At 30.2% G+C, this 17,045-nt stretch overlaps 3 protein-coding genes across 3 annotated transcripts; 1 reads left to right on the forward strand and 2 right to left on the reverse strand.

Annotated features, from left to right (window-relative positions):
• The first annotated feature begins 1,452 nt into the window (after window positions 1–1,452).
• LOC129885851 (potassium channel AKT2/3) lies at window positions 1,453–7,244 on the forward strand. Its single transcript, XM_055960303.1, has 11 exons — window positions 1,453–1,838; window positions 2,357–2,575; window positions 4,170–4,328; window positions 4,423–4,480; window positions 4,568–4,885; window positions 4,966–5,205; window positions 5,294–5,611; window positions 5,701–5,889; window positions 6,015–6,090; window positions 6,192–6,755; window positions 6,896–7,244. Exons 1-11 carry the CDS (start codon window positions 1,597–1,599, stop codon window positions 7,021–7,023), a joined length of 2,511 nt encoding a protein of 836 aa, XP_055816278.1. The 5' UTR covers window positions 1,453–1,596; the 3' UTR covers window positions 7,024–7,244.
• A 402-nt stretch (window positions 7,245–7,646) lies between these two features.
• Window positions 7,647–8,451, reverse strand: LOC129884601 (embryo-specific protein ATS3A-like). Its single transcript, XM_055958885.1, has one exon. The coding sequence runs from the start codon at window positions 8,359–8,361 to the stop codon at window positions 7,864–7,866; it is 498 nt and encodes a 165-aa protein (XP_055814860.1). The 5' UTR covers window positions 8,362–8,451; the 3' UTR covers window positions 7,647–7,863.
• A 2,325-nt stretch (window positions 8,452–10,776) lies between these two features.
• Window positions 10,777–11,502, reverse strand: LOC129884603 (embryo-specific protein ATS3A-like). The gene has a single exon (XM_055958886.1). The coding sequence runs from the start codon at window positions 11,443–11,445 to the stop codon at window positions 10,945–10,947; it is 501 nt and encodes a 166-aa protein (XP_055814861.1). The 5' UTR covers window positions 11,446–11,502; the 3' UTR covers window positions 10,777–10,944.
• Window positions 11,503–17,045: the final 5,543 nt, after the last annotated feature.

Genomic DNA, 17,045 nt, shown 5'->3' on the forward strand with positions numbered 1-17,045 from the left:
AGTTTCTTTTCCTATGAATTAATTTAACATAAAAGTCTTGAACATGTATTTAATTAAATCACTTAATTAACATATTAAGATTACCATTTTGGGGAAGTTAATTTTTTACTTATAAGCATCCAACAAAAAGGACTATTAAATCGAATTTTCCATACAGAAATTAATACTTTGGTAAAAGTAAATGAAAAACAATTTAAGCTTGCAGTCAAGTAATTATGTATGTGTTTAACTGATCTACCAGACATGGAAGTCAACTAAACTTGCATAAAAATTAATGGATTTCACAGCTATTGACAACTAGAACCCAACATTACGAGTTTGATCGAACCTAATAGTTTTAGTTCAAATCTATTTGTATTAAAAAAAAATACGAATAAATGTGTATAAAAGATAAATTTGAATCCAATTACTATATTGTCATCCGAGAATATAGAACTCATACATAAAATTTTAATTCGTATTTAGCCAATGTCTCCACAAGAGTTATCATTTTTATCAAATTAGTTATTAATTAATTATAATAATTTGTCTATAATTTCTTTATAAATAATTTAATTGTATATTTTTTTTTTATATAGTCGGTATATAGAATCTAACTCAAAACGTATTTTTCCCAACATTAAGTGCCACCTTACAGAATCATGCACATAGCAGTGAGCATAAGCATTATACCCATCAATTCATCTCATCTAAAACGTACATATACCAATATTTGTCTTGTCCAATCAAAAATTCATTACATGTCAACATGAAATGCATAATGCTCGTAAAATAATTATTAAATAACACTGTAATACATTTGTGTCCATAACTCGACATGAAAGATGCGTTGAAGAGGGCCCTCCACTAAGCAATTATTTACATATTGGACATAATATCACATCTCTCCAACCATCTTGATTTATTATCCAAGACCTTATCATAAATAAAAATCAATTATGCTAGTACTATCTCATACGTGGGGTGTGAATGAATACTTGTAAATACATAATTTTATTTTTACCTTGTAAAGATATATATAGAGATAGTTTCTAATAAATCTTTGACTTAAGTAGAATACAGTAATGAAAAAGTCATGCTGATAATAATGTGTAAAAGAGAATAGTAAAAATAATAAAATAATACGATAATCTTATCGATAAAAAAATAACAAATTAATAATTATAATAAAATATTGGAAAATAAGATTATAGAAAGTAGTTTTTTAAGTAATCTTCGAACTCCAAATCCTGTTAGCCAGCAAATCAAGAAAACACTAGCTAGGAAGTAGTGCAATTTCTCACTAAGGCAAAAAAGGGTACTCCAATTTAACACAGGCAATTTAATTTCCTATAGCATCTTTCAAAGGTCACTTTTGACATAAATATTATAGGACCACATATGGTCCACATCCCATTCTTTCCTCACACAGACCACAATTTAATTAGCTTCTATGTATGCTTTCCTACGTACACCATTTACAACCAAAATAGTACTCTTAGCTTGCTTCTCTCTTGCACAATTATTCATCTAACTTTATCAACCCCACAATTGTACTATCATTTTAGCTTTTTTGCTCATATAGATATATAGGTAGATATCTTTGTTAACATCAATATGCAAATGAACCATTCATACAATAACTTCATAAAAAACATGATTATTGAAGATAGCCATAAAGAGCAACACGTTGAACAAGATGATAGCCATGGGAATAGCAATTCAGGTACTTCATCAGATGATCTCAGTTTCCGGAACTTGTCAAAGCTCATTCTCCCTCCTCTTGGTTCCAATGGTCACAACCAAAATCAAACTCAGGAGAAAGGATTTATCATCACTCCTATGGATTCAAGATACAGGTTCGTTGAATTCGAGTTTAACTTCTATACACTGACCGTCAGTGATGAAATATTAATATTTACACTTTCAGATCGACTAGTCCCCTAAATGAAAAAGAAAATAGGGAGTGGAAAATTACTAATTAAGAAGAAAGAGAAAAAGAAAAAAGAAGGGAAAGTTGTAGATTTTGTATAATCTCACTTATTTGCAATTTCCGAGTCAGAAATAGTATGTACCAACTACAAGAAGCTTTTGTTTATGGATTGTCATTCCTAAAAATAGAAATTCCTAGAGCTTCCACTTAGTAAAATTAATTTCTTAAATTAAAACCGACAAATACTTTTAGGAGCTAGAAGTGACTCAATTTGTTTTACTTCGAGAATCTACTGAAAACAGTCCCTCGATCTACCTTATCAAGACAAGAGTAATACTGTGTACACATCATCCTCTTCATATCCTCACTTATGGAATTACACTAAATATGTTGTTATTGATTTATACACGCGGCCCCTAAATTACTGAATATATATATGTGCAGGTGTTGGGAGAGTTTAATGGTAATAATGGTGGCATATTCTGCATGGGTATGTCCATTTGAGATAGCTTTCATGCACTCCAACCCAAACAAGACTCTTTACATAACAGACAACGTTGTGGATCTCTTCTTTGCTACTGATATCTTCTTAACTTTCTTTGTTGCCTATATTGATGCTACAACTCAACTCCTTGTACGTGACAGGAAAAGAATTGCTATAAGGTACGTAACATACATAAATACACTGACAAAAATTTAAACTGTTTTATATTATCAGTATAGTATAACATGTTGAGAGTTTTCTTATAAGTGCATCTGATTGTGAAAATAAGTTTTCTACTAATAATGCATAAAACTTATTGATCATGATTTATATTTTTTGGTGAAATATACGTAGAGGAAAAAGTTGACAGGCCTCAAAAGTTTTAACCTAGCTACCAATTATCACCGACTTTGGAAAAATACTAATTAAAGTTAGTTTAATCACTAGGGGGGAAATTGGTCCTGTATTTTAACCTCATTAAGAAAATCAAAAAAAGCTTTGTGGGTCCAATATGACCAATCATATATTGATTTATTGCACACATAAAATTTTGGCACTTCAATTTTTTTTCCTGTTTTCGTGGTTGAACTCTAAGGAATCAGAATAATGGAGTAGATTATTTGAATATATTAAAAATATAGTGAGAAAGGTATATAGCACAATCTAGAAAAATTGACCCGTCTTCTTTCTTTTCTTTTTTTTTTTTTTGGTCAAAGAATAATTAATGTATATAGAAACGTGAATTCTTTAATTCTATAAATGTTGATATTTTGCATTTCACGAAAGAAATTTGTGATGGTAATTGCCAAGTAGATTTGATCCTATAAAAGGAAACGCCTTTCTCATCTTTGCTAGAATGTTAGGTACATATATGACTCTTTTGTATAGTAAAGTGGAAGCCCCATTACTTTTTTGGGGAAAAAAATTAGCAAATTTATATTTTGTATTTATTCGAAATAGTAAGAGTTTCAAAAAATTATAATACATGGCAAGAGTTTGAATTTTATTATGTCGTTTTGTACTTGTTTGTTTGGAGTATTTGTATCAATTGTTATATATCGATGTATCAGAACAAATAGATACAATAAATCAAGAGCGAATTGATACACCAATTAATAATTAGCCAAACTATCGTATAACTAATAATTAGGATATGCTATTTCTAAAATTCTCTTTTGTTGTCTTCATTTGACAATATGTGGTTCTTCAATGATGAGAATATATAAAAATCTATATATTCTTTTGTTCTCTGACAAATTGACTTAATATATTATAATTTCGTTAGATTCTCTTCCCACCCAACACCCACCGCAACATAAATTAATTATAAAAAGAATATAGCAGTAAACAATTCACAACTCCCTTTTTGTTTCCACTTTGAGAATTTGGAATAATCTTTGTTGACTATACAAGTGGAAAGGTCCACCAAAAAATAAAAAGAAAATGAATTCAATCTCCAAGCACTAAAAATAATATGAACCATATGGCATATGCCAACTGTCAAAGTAAAAATTCTTCACAAATCACAATAGGTAATTGCTGAATCATAAATGAAAAAGGCAGCCAAACGTGCTACAAAAATATCATGTCATTAGATCAGTTTCTTTCTTATGTTTTGTCTTTCTATACGTGAGTGAATAGCTAATATCATGTTCGAAAATCACAGTCTATATATAAAATTAATTTTTTTTTATATACATAAATATAATAGATGTTGAACTCTTTTTAGTAGTAATTTTTTAGATTAGTAAGATGACGATGATAATAATACAGATATTTATCAACATGGTTTATAATGGATGTGGCGTCAACCATACCATTCGATCTTTTTGGGTTGTTGCTCACTGGCAAACACCAAGTTGGCGTTTCTTACTCTGTTATAGGAATGCTCAGATTTTGGCGTCTTCGCAGGGTTAAACATTTTTTTACCAGGTAGAGAGTCCTCCTCATTTTTACTACTAAGAAATTGTGATATATCAAATTAAATTGATTATATATACTTACCTTTTTTATTTGTTATTGGCAGACTTGAAAAGGACATGAGATTCAGCTACTTTTGGGTCAGATGTGCCAGGCTTCTATTTGTAAGTACTTAGAAATCAAATATTTAATTTATAACTTTATAGTAGTATACATTATATTAATAGCTTGTCTATTTTAACTTGTAACAGGTAACACTATTAACAGTGCACTGTGCTGGATGCCTCTATTATTTGTTAGCTGATAGATATCCACACCAAGGAGATACTTGGTTAGGAGCTATGAATCCAAATTACAAGGAGACAAGTCTTGTGATTAGGTACATTGCAGCTTTGTATTGGTCAATCACCACCATGACTACTGTTGGCTATGGTGACCTTCATGCTGTCAACACTTTGGAAATGGTCTTCATAATTTTCTACATGCTATTCAATCTTGGCCTCACTGCTTATATAATCGGTAATATGACCAATTTGGTCGTGGAAGGAACTCGTCGTACCATGGAATTTGTAAGCTCTGTTACTTTTCTTTGCTCTGCCAGTGTATATAAAACGTTTGATCACTAAATAAGTGATTTGTTATGTTCCAGAGAAATAGCATCGAAGCAGCATCGAATTTCGTGTGTAGAAATCACTTACCTCCAAGATTAAAAGACCAAATATTGGCTTATATGTGCTTAAGATTCAGGGCAGAGAGCCTAAACCAGCAGGAATTGATTGAACAACTTCCCAAGACAATCTGCAAAAGCATCAGGCACCATTTGTTTTTACCAACAGTGGAGAAAGTTTATCTTTTCAAAGGTGTCACAAGGGAAATTCTGTTACTTTTGGTAAGACATAGTAACTTATTTTTTTGAAAAGAGGTTTTATATGCATGTATAATTGTGTGACAGTGTGGTCTAATTGATGAATATGCAGGTTGCAGATATGAAGGCTGAGTACATACCTCCAAGAGAGGATGTAATAATGCAGAACGAATCGCCAGACGAGCTGTACATCATAGTGTCAGGGGAGGTGGAAATGATTGAGTCTGAAATGGAGAATGAGCAAACTGTTTGGACTTACAAATCTGGAGATATGATAGGAGAAGTAGGGGCATTCTGTTGTAGGCCACAGAGCTACACGTATCGAACCAAGACACTTTCACAGCTCTTGAAGATCAGAACAAGTAATTTGATTGAAGCAATGAAAACCAGGCAAGAAGATAATATCGTCATGATCAAGAACTTCCTTCAAGTTAGTGCAAACTACCCTGTGATATTCCTTTCCCATTGGACAATTTAGAGCTGAATCTTGATATTGTGCCGATGCTATGGTAATTGCAGCATCACAAGAAACTCAAGGGCTTAAGGCTTGGAGATTTATTCCATGGAGTTGGGGAAGATCATGGTGATCCGAACATGTATGTTGACTTGCTAACTGTTGCTAGTACAGGTAATGCTACTTTTCTTGAAGAACTTCTCAAGGCAAAATTAGATCCTGATATCGGAGACAATCAAGGAAAAACCCCACTGGTATGTCCCCTCGTGGCCTACATTTATGTTCGAAAAAGAAAGACACTGTTTTCATTTACATATAACATTGTTTTCTCTTTCAAACAGTTTATGACATGATTATGTTTCTCTTTCTGATGCATCAGCACATTGCAGCATCGAAAGGGCATGAAGAGTGTGTCATGGTGCTTCTTAGACACGGATGTAACATAAACCTCCGAGGTAGTCATCCTCGATGTATATTATTGTAAACTTCAGCAAGTTAGAATGTTTGACAGGGCTAATTGGCTAAGCAATGTGTTGATTTGTACCACAAAATGCAGATATAAATGGTCACACCGCATTGTGGGAAGCTATAGCAGCAAAACACCATTCAACATTTCGTGTGTTGTACCATTGGGTTTCCGTCTCCGATCCCTACATTGCTGGTGACCTCTTATGCACAGCAGCTAGAAAAAATGACTTGACAGTGATGAAAGAACTCCTAAAACATGGATTACAAGTTGACTCAAAAGATCGCGATGGATCAACTGCTATTCATGTTGCAATGGAAGAAAATCTGGAAGACATGGTAAAGCTACTTCTAATGAATGGAGCTGAGATTAACGATAAGTTAAAGTACAAGATTTCTTCAATGAACCTAAGTGACATGCTACAAAAGCGCGAAGTAGGACACAGGGTTATGGTCCCCGACACAATGGATGAAGTTGCTCAAAAATGGCGCGAACAAGAGAAGAAGCACAACTCAGAAAGTACTAGGGATCGAATGTCTTTTAGAGTTGGCATATACAGAGGCCATCCTATGATCAGGAGAAGAACTCATTGCAGTGAACCTGGCAAATTAATTAGTCTTCCAAATTCACTTGCAGAGCTCAAGATCATTGCAGGTAAATTTACTTCTATGTAGTTTCTGATCATATTTCAAACCAAAAAACATCATACGTCTGATAAAACGTGAAAAGAATTAGTAATATTATTATTGTTTGGAACTGAGACGCAGTCGTTAATGTATTGACATGTTGTACAGGTCAGAAGTTTGGATTTGATGCAACAAATGCATCGGTGACGGATCAAGAAGGATCAGAAATTGACTCAATTGAAGTGATAAGAGATAATGACAAGCTATTTATAGTTGAAGATCCAAAGTGCTTGTAGCAATACCTATTAGTGACACTTAAAAAGTGTCTGTTCACATGCATATTATATCACTAAAGAACTAAAATGTATATATGGTGGACATACAATCCTTTCCCATTTGTGTGGCATATAGAGCACTTAAAAAGATGTAATCAGTTCCCTAGTGATGTATACTCAAAACTTTTGCCTGATCTTATAGCAGTGGAAAATCTATTGATGGAATGAAAAGGTTGATATTATTGGTGTTGCTTTAGTAGATTTGAGTCCCACCCTTCATATGATTTAACCCCACAATCTATATACTAAGAGTTAAGGATCAATAGTATTAATTCCTTCCATTCAAATGTCAATCTGAAAATCTTCTGGAGTTGTATCAATGTTCTTTCTAGAGGATACCCCATATAATTTATTGTAGCAAAGGTATTTGGAAAATAAAATAATGCTTTCTTAATTTTTGAAAATGTAAAAGGGTCAAAAATGTTTAAAATGGCTTAAAATTATCTACATTTTATCTATTGAATCTAAATGCTCTTTACATTAATTTCTAGTCTAAAATTATCCTTCCTTTTAATAGAAGCTGAGGCTAAATATAAATTTTTCGAATTAAAATATATGACATAAATTTATTGGTTCACATGTAATTAGATTCAACTTATTCACAGCCCAATGCATTAAGCCAAAGTTGTTTTTAATACTCCACAACACCTTATCGTAACAAATAAAAACTGAAAAATCTGCAGGGATACAACAATACAAGTGAGAAAATTGAATACATCCAAACAGTGGTTATTCTCAAAACAACACTTTAAAATACATGGATTAAATCTGCAAAACGCAAATTTCATACATAGTTGATTCCTAGACAGGCCGTTTCTTACAGTGATTAAATCCAAACCAGACTCCATTAGGTAGAAACTTATCATATTTAAAGGTAATAGCAGGACGATCTGGACCGTACACCTTGACGCTCTCCGGTTTCCAGCCGTCCGATCCAACCCTCTTCAAGTTTAGGTAGCAGATCTCATAAATACAGAGGCCACGGATCTGGAAAGTATCCGTAGAACAGCTTTCGAATATCTTCGAGGATGGATTATCTAACCTCGGCGCGTGGACCTCAAATCCGTAAGAATCTCCAAAAGCAACACTGATTTTGTCTCTGGTGTATTTAGTTGAAGAACAGCTTGTTTTGATTGACAACGTGTATGAGCAGCTCCTAGCAGTAGCGGCGCTCTGATTGGTTTCGATGAAAAATAGGGATTTTGTTGAAGTTGAAGTAATTGATGTTGCTTGACAGAAACTGAAGAAGAAAACAGCTAAGCTGAGGAACAAGAGGTGACCACCCATTTTCATCACCATCAAATTTTGATAATTGATTAATTATTGCTGTATATGTTGTTGAACATTTAATAGCCCTCATTTTTCTTTTTCATTTTGTTTTTTTACGCATCGGGTATTAACGAAAGATATTTCTATGCAACGTGGCTGCTAAAAAATTATAAATTAAATCAAATTTGGTCCTACTTTTATATAAACCACTACTACTATATTGGATTTGAACTCTATAAGTAATTTAATTTAGTATTAAATGCTAGCTCACCAAATAAAATACTTTTTCTATCTCTCTAACACTAATCACTAGACACATGTCAATTGACTCCCTACACACGTTGCTTAATTAATCAAGGTCCAAATATATAGACAACTCCATTTTCTCTGTCTTTTTTTTTTAATTAATGATTAATTACACGTTGTATGTTAACTTAATTTAATTGTTATTGTTGAACTTAGAATTGAAATTGTGCCTTGAATTGATATAAATTGATTAATTAGATTGTTAGTTTTGAACCTTGATTAATTACATTGTTGTTGTAGAACTTTCACTTGAACTTTGAATCTAGAATAATGAATGTCTTAATTATTCAGATCTCAGTCCTTAAGTCTGTTTTCAAAATCTGAATTTTAACTAATTATATCTTAATTATTAAATATATTTGTTTTTTTTAATTTTACAACCACTTAATGGTTATGAATGATTAAGATCTATAACAAAGTTTTAATATCATTAAGATATTTATTTAAAAAATTGTACAAAGATAAGTTCACCGCTACTCCATCTACTTCTACCCACAAGCATCATTTCAATCACACCTACCACCATCATCAGCCCAATCACCACAATCATCGTCATATATAACCATTACCCATTATTTACAACTATTACAAACAATCATTATTACATCTAGGCCTGCGTATCGATCAATTCAGTTCACTTTTGAAGTTTATCGATTCGACTTATCGATTATTGGTCTATATACATGCTTAACTATTATAGAATCATTAAGATATGGGCTTATCAATTATTAGTTTATCGATTATTAATCGTTATCAATTCGTTATGGGTTCAACCGTTAAGATTTGACACCAAAAAAATATTAAAGATCACTTAGAAATTAGGTGATAAACCAAATGAACTGTGCACATGAGTTGACAGATTGCATTTTGCTCAAAAGCAAACATTATCACATTGTAGAATAACCGAGAGTTTGAGACAACCAGAAATACATTATGAAACTAAACTCTAATCCGATAATGAAATAATCAAAACCATTATCAAAATCATTGAACCGATAACCTATTACCGATAAACTAATATCTTTTTTTCAATTCGGGTTATCAATTTCAATTTGATTTTGAAAAATCCTAATTATATCCACTAATCACTATTGATAATTATCATAATAAGTCAACATTATATATCGCTAATCGACATCATCGTTCACCACTATTGTTAGGTATCAATATCATTCAATGTATTAATTATCAATCATTACCACCAACAACACGGTTAATCACTATTGTCAACCAATATACTATAAGATACTGCACATAGCCACCATCATCAGTCAACACCATCACAAATCAACACACACAATCATCAACGTTGATCATCACCATCATCAATTGCCAAAAAAAAGATTTAAACATATTTTATTGATATCAATTTAGTATTTTATATGAATTTTATATTTGCCATTTTTAAACAAAAATAAATTTTATACATTCAAATGTTGATAAAATAAAGTCTTAATTATTTGGTATTCAGATCTTAATGCAACATCTTAATATTCAAGTGTGTATTTAAATCCGTACATCTAAATCATAATTCACATCTTGATACTTATATGTGCATTATGAAAACAAATTAGGCCTAATAGAATATTAAGGGTCATTTGATACGAGGGATAATAATTTTGGGTTAAAATATAAAATTATTTTATTATACATTTGATTAGGAATATTAGTTAGTCTCAACATTATTTGGAATAAATTACACTCACTTACCTAATATATATATATATATATATATATATATATATATAGTAAGAGAATTTGATCTATCCATCTCATGTGGAAAAATCTACATTGACATCAGGTAGAAGTTGTAATTAAATTTGGTTATTCCTATTTCTTAGTAAAAAAAAAAAAGCACATTGTTGTTCATAATACACACACACTTTTTTTATAAATTTTCTTCTTACCTTAGTGCACGGCCTGCCTTTTTTCTTTAATTATGTAGGTGTATGAAAAGGTAAAATGGCAAAGAAATTACAGTCAAGGGATTCGAAATCTCACCCAGTCAATGTAGTAGTGATAGAAGTCCCATTTATGGATACAAAGTACATCTATAAGCATATAAAATACCGCAAAGAAAAGCTAAAGGTCAACTTTACCATAAAAGCTAAAATTGTAACAGCAATAATGATATTTAGGTACCTGAGAAATCGAAAAACCTTTTATTTTGGTAATAAATATAGTTTTGGATGCAAACAAACAGAGATTAAATCTTTTAAATACATCAATTAAAACACAAATTTCATCAATAGTGGAATTCTATACCCAACAGAGGCAGAGGCAGAGGCAGAGGCAGAGGCAGATAACCTACATGATTTTACGACAGTGATTAAATCCAAACCAGACTCCATTAGGAAGAAGCTTATTATATTTAAAGGTAATAGCAGGACGATCTGAACCGTACACCTTGACGCTCTCCGGTTTCCAGCCGTCCGATCCAACCCTCTTCAAGTAAAGGTAGCAGATCTCGTAAATACAGGGGCCACGGATCTGGAATGTATCCGTTGAGCATCTCTCGAATATCTTCGACGATGGATTATCTATCTTTGGCGCATAGACCTCAAATCCGTAAGCATCTCCAAAAGCAATACTGACTCTATCTCTGGTGTATTTAGGTGAAGAACAACTTGTTTTGATTGTCAATGTGTATGAGCAACGCCTAGCAGCACCGGCGCTCTGATTGGTTTCGATGAAAATTAAGGGTTTTATTGAAGTTGAAGTAATTGATGTTGCTTGCGAGAAACTGAAGAAGAAAGCAACGAAGCTGAGGAACAAGAGCACCAGGAACTGACCACCCATTTTCTTCATCACCTATTTTGATTATTGTTGAATTTTAATAGCCTCACCAATCACCACCCACAATTTTGGGTCAATGAAAGAGATTTCTATACAACGTGGCTGCTAAAAAATGTAAATAAAATAAAACTTGGTCCCACTTTTGTTTCATTTGTCATAATATTATATTTATATAATTAAAAATATCTTTTTAATTATTTTTTTTCCAATGTTCAAATCAAATTGTACCAGGAAATGTCAGTTAATTAATCAAAATTATACAGAGATCTCTATTTTTTCAAATTTGAAGTACATAAAATTTGGATCGGCAAACATTACTACTGTAATTATGTGATAAGGATATATTTTTAATTAATTACATGAATTGGTTATAATTTAATGAAATTTACTATTATACAAATTTGGGGGTTCATATACAAATCTCTAAAGCAAATTTGGAAGAATTTGTATAATGCAGCAAGATATACAAATGAAAAAACTCAATTTATATAATGCAGCAAAATATACAAACGTTAATAACCATATCAAATATAAATATAATTATGGAGAGTAATTAAAAAAACTATACTCATAAGAATTATTAGACTTAATATGTGTGTCATTTTTGAAATTTTTCCAAAAAAGTTTTTGATCATACAGGAGCCCAACAAGTTAAGATTCTTTTTGCAACTAATTACATCAGTGGCCATTCGTAAATTTGTTTACAAATTAATTGGCCTTGACATTTTGTCTTACAAAAAAAATAGTCAATGGCCACTCGACTGCTGCAAATGTTTCTTCGGACCATTTGTTAAAAAAATTATTGATTTAATTTTTTTTTCTCTTTTTTATTTTTTCCTTTTATAATTGTTTTAATTCTTTTGTTGAAAATAAATAAATATTTATGTCGTTTTATTTTTTTGTTTATTTTTTTATTTATTAAGGTGGAAATGGATGATAGTCAAATAAATATCGATACATTACATAATTATTTATATAATATCGATACATGATTATACAATATTAATATATTACATATACATTACATAATTATTTATACATCATATATACATGTTTGTACAATATTTATACAATATCGATATATTACATACACACTACATGATTATTTGTACATTATATATACATGTTTATATGTCATTTATAAGATATTGATACATCATACATGTTTATACACGATTTATACAATATCGATACATTACATATATACTATATAACTATTTATAAAAATATTGATACATTGCATATACACCGTAAAGATCATTGGAAAAAGTTTTGAAAAAAAGGATATTTTTTCATTTTTTAAAAAATGCATTAAAAACAAAATAAAAAGTTTTTTAAAAAAAAATAAAAAGGAAGGAAAAATGAAAAAAAGATGGAGGAAGGGAAGCAAAAAAAAAAAGCCTAATGCCTTGGACTGATTTGGGCCCATGGCCTCTTTTTTGGCTATTTTTTGTGTAAATAGAAATATGAGTATATTTATTATAAATTAATTACTTTATTATATGTATTTGAAATTAGCCCATTTTATTTATATATTATTATACAATATTTATGTATCTTATAAATAAAGGGTTACTTATCAATATGTATATGAAATAAAAATTATTTTTAATAAAGTGGTCATATATATGTGTAATATATTGATATGTATATATAATATAATAATATTGTATAAATAATGTATAATTATATATAAATGATGTATAACTACATATTTGAGATATATATATATCTATATAATTGTTAATACAATAAAGTATTTCAATCTCAATCAACTTAATTCACCTCAAAATAATTTATATTTACAGCAGGTTAATTTTTTAAAGTCTAAGGTTTGAACAAGCTTTCAACATGAAAGAAAGAAGAGGAAAAACATTAATGCCCGTAAGAATACGACAAACCAGAATAGAAAAACAGACTGCACTTGAATTTGAAAGTGGTCGAATGACCATTTTATGTAATTAATAAATAATTGGGTTGTTTTCAGCAATGGGCATTTGTCTAATTTTTCTTGAATCTAGCGCTATATAAAAGTATATAACAAGTTGATTGCTATGAGCCCGTTTGGATGTGCTTAAAAAAAATAACTTTTATGTATGAAGTGTTTTTCAAATTTTGAAGTGCTGAAAGTTATTTTTATAAATAATTAGTTGAGTGTTTGGATAAAAGTGCTTATGTTGAAAATAAGTGTTTGAATTTTAGGGTTAAAAGAATAAAAAGGGTAGTTTGGGAATTTAGTTAAATAATAATTAATATAAAAGTAATTTTCATGGTCAAATAAAATGACTTTAAGCACTTAAAAAAAAAATTAAAAATTCTAACTTTTTATTTTTAACTGACTTTAAGAACTTTATGGCTTAAAGTTAGGACATCAAACGCGACCAACTAAAGCCTAGCTTATAGAGATGAACTTCTTTTGCGAATTTCAATGCAATTTTTATTCAAAATCAGTCAAAATCTCTACCAAATTACTCTAGATGTTGGCCACGATCTCCTTAGACTATTTCCAAGTAGTCTAAACAACATTTACCCCAATTAATCTCTCACAAAATTAAATTCAAAATTTAAACTCACTTCTTATAACTTAATCAACAATGGTGAGTATTCTTTTTAATATGATTGTCACCTCTCAAATCTTACAAAGCAGGTACTATCATCACGATTTAGTGGATATTTACCTTGAGTTTTTTATTATTATTGAGTTTTTCTTTTACTAAAAGAAAAGCACAAGATTTTCATATTTGGCTTATCCTTTTTCTTGTGGAAAAATATTTATTACTTTATAAATTGAGTTTCATTCCTTCTAATTTGGCAGCATTCACAATATAGCATCAGGGTTTTGAAAGTTTTGTATAAGGAGAGAAACGGTGAGACACAAGTATCACGTTAACACTTGTGAGGTTACGTTAAAACTTGTGTGAACCTCTTTTTATTCCGAGTGAATTGTGTGAGGTTGTTTCTCTCGATATTGTGTACTATCTCTTTTATATAGTGAATTGTTCATCTCTTCTTGTTGACGTAGGTCGATTGATCGAACCACGTTAAATATTTGTCTATTTTGGTATATTTCTCTTTTGTTTTGTTACTCATGGTCTTTAGATGTTTGTTTTGCTAGCTTCCGCATGACAGATGATTATTTCAGTCCTAACACGAGTTTAGTTCCAAACATAACAACAAATCAACTTTGTCAACTAACAATTAAGGGGTGAATGAGTTGAAGAAGAGAAAAGGAGAAGTGACATAGCTTTCAAATTCTATAAAAGATATAAGCTAAACATTGACTCATTTCAGTTATAAGCTTGAGTTAGGTGACTGAGAGCATAAAAATTTCTATTTTTAAAGTGGATTCAGCTTGCAAAATACATATCAGGTACTTGTAGTAAAGTGACAATACAAAATTTGTATTTTAAAAAACAAAAGAATTATGACAAAGTACGTTAAAACTTTTTCTCAAGTGTAATATATAGGTGCTAGCAGCTGAACTCTTACAAGGAAGTTACTAGTTTGTTTCTTAAATCTAATAGGTCAAAAGTTATTATTACGTGCAACTATATAATAGCTTAATTTATATGCACTGATGAAATAAAATAAATTTTCAAGATTACAAATTCTTCTATTGTACAAATTGTCAATCTTTTCTGTTATTTAAGAAAATTAGAAGAAGCTAATTCAAAAACTCTCCGGTAAAACCGTAAAATAAGAATAACACCACGTTGAAGTAAATAGGATTCTTATGAACTACTTTAGTTAGTATAATAACTGACCTCTTTGAAATATTATTCACGTGATAATTACATCAAACAATTTAGTTGATCTACTCGTGTACTTCCTCCATTTTAATTTATTTGTTTTATTTTTTTTCTCAACCCATTTTAAAAAGAATGTATTTTTACTTTTTTGACAACTTTTTAATTTCATGTTAAATAAAAATACAACAAATAATTTGAAATGAATGAAGTCATACGTACCATATATATTTGATTTGGTCTAGAAATATTCATTATCCAATTACGTTCTCTTGATTTGATTGTGCTGCTCTGTTATTTCTTTCCGAAAATAAAATAAAATTTGAGCAATCGATGCAATTAGAGCTGCTTATCTCTATCAACGTTGATTTTATGTTTACAAAAATTGAAGGAAAAGAAAAAGAAAAAGAATCACAATGATTGCAGTACTTGAGATCGAGCCAGCTATAAGCTTCCATTTTTCATTGTATCTGTCAGTCTCTGATGATCTATATATATATATATCAATTGAATTCATCTCATTGTTATGAGAACTAGTGAAGGACAATTAATGGACCATGTTATGTACTGACAAAACAAAATATAATTGTAGATTTCTTTGATAGCTGACAGTTCAAACTAGGGGAATGGACTACATACCTAAAACTTGCACAAGTTAAATGTATCAATTCTGAGTTTTGAAGTTTATGAATTTCTATATTAATAACACATTCATATAATTTTATAAGTAGAGTTAGATAATAATAGATTGCATGTATACATATTTTATCTTATCTGATGAAAGTAGAAAGATTATTTTCAATAAATATTTAGACTCAAATACGAAAAAAAGCTATTAAATTTACGTGAATTCATAATAACCTATGGATATATATGTCGTTTAGTATAAGTGAATATCATTTGCTTAAGGGTATATATATCCTCGGCATATCATGTTTTTAGTGGGACAAGAAGCATCAGAAGCTGCAGGTTGAGAGAATAGACTCATTACCAATGTAAAAAGTACAATGTAACAAAGGACTTAATTAGAGCCCATTTGGTCATAAATATTTTTGGAAAAACTTTGAAAAGTGGTGTTTGGCCACACAATTTGGCAAATATATTTGGCAATATCCTAAGTTTTCAAATACTAGAAAACATTAATATTTGGACCAAGTTTTCGTATTTGGAACGTTTTAAATATTTAAAAAATAGTCTAAATTTTTATATTTTATAAAAAACACTCATCATTTATTTATTTCAATTAATATTTATCTACCTCCTTCGAAAAAAATTGAGTTATAATTTGAGTGACAAGATTGAGAAAAATGAACAATTTATTTTTAATGGATTATATAATTCCAATGGAATCAGTGACAAGTTTGAATATGCGATTAATGTATTGCTCTTGCCCATATTGTTCTTTTGTTATTGTTGATTGTTATTAATTATGTTATAAGGTTATTTTTTAACGGAACATGTTCATTATGAAACGATGATACAAACTTACAGGTATTTTTAATAATTTTTAAAACTTACGGATATAAATCATATTTTTAAAAATAGTCGCACACTTGGGAAAATTTATAGTCAAGCGCATGGTGAAACTTCACCTAAAAATAATTTGGTAGGAATATTTTAGAATTTGGGGACAAATGCTAGCTTAACATAGCAAGAAATGATGATCAGTCTTGTACGTACATATATTTTACATGACTTGATAGTGTGTGTATTTTTTTAAAACTTAAATATAGACCAGTTGAATTATATACTACCATAATACAATGTGGAAGATATGAGTACTAGTATAGTACAACACAAGACGTTATGGGGCCAATTTTCAAGATTCATAGAATGGTACTACTTTGAAAAGAACCTGTCATTCAG

This window comes from Solanum dulcamara, chromosome 4 (assembly GCF_947179165.1).
Source record: "Solanum dulcamara chromosome 4, daSolDulc1.2, whole genome shotgun sequence".
Taxonomy (NCBI): domain Eukaryota; kingdom Viridiplantae; phylum Streptophyta; class Magnoliopsida; order Solanales; family Solanaceae; genus Solanum; species Solanum dulcamara.

Bases quoted from the DNA above. Each gene is read 5' to 3' on its own strand.
- LOC129885851 (XM_055960303.1), top strand. From the start codon at position 1,597: ATGCAAATGAACCATTCATACAATAACTTCATAAAAAACATGATTATT. The intron at 5,612-5,700 runs GTTAGTGCAAAC...TGGTAATTGCAG, and splicing joins TGATCAAGAACTTCCTTCAA to CATCACAAGAAACTCAAGGG. The intron at 6,756-6,895 runs GTAAATTTACTT...CATGTTGTACAG, and splicing joins AGAGCTCAAGATCATTGCAG to GTCAGAAGTTTGGATTTGAT.
- LOC129884601 (XM_055958885.1), bottom strand. From the start codon at position 8,361: ATGGTGATGAAAATGGGTGGTCACCTCTTGTTCCTCAGCTTAGCTGTT.
- LOC129884603 (XM_055958886.1), bottom strand. From the start codon at position 11,445: ATGAAGAAAATGGGTGGTCAGTTCCTGGTGCTCTTGTTCCTCAGCTTC.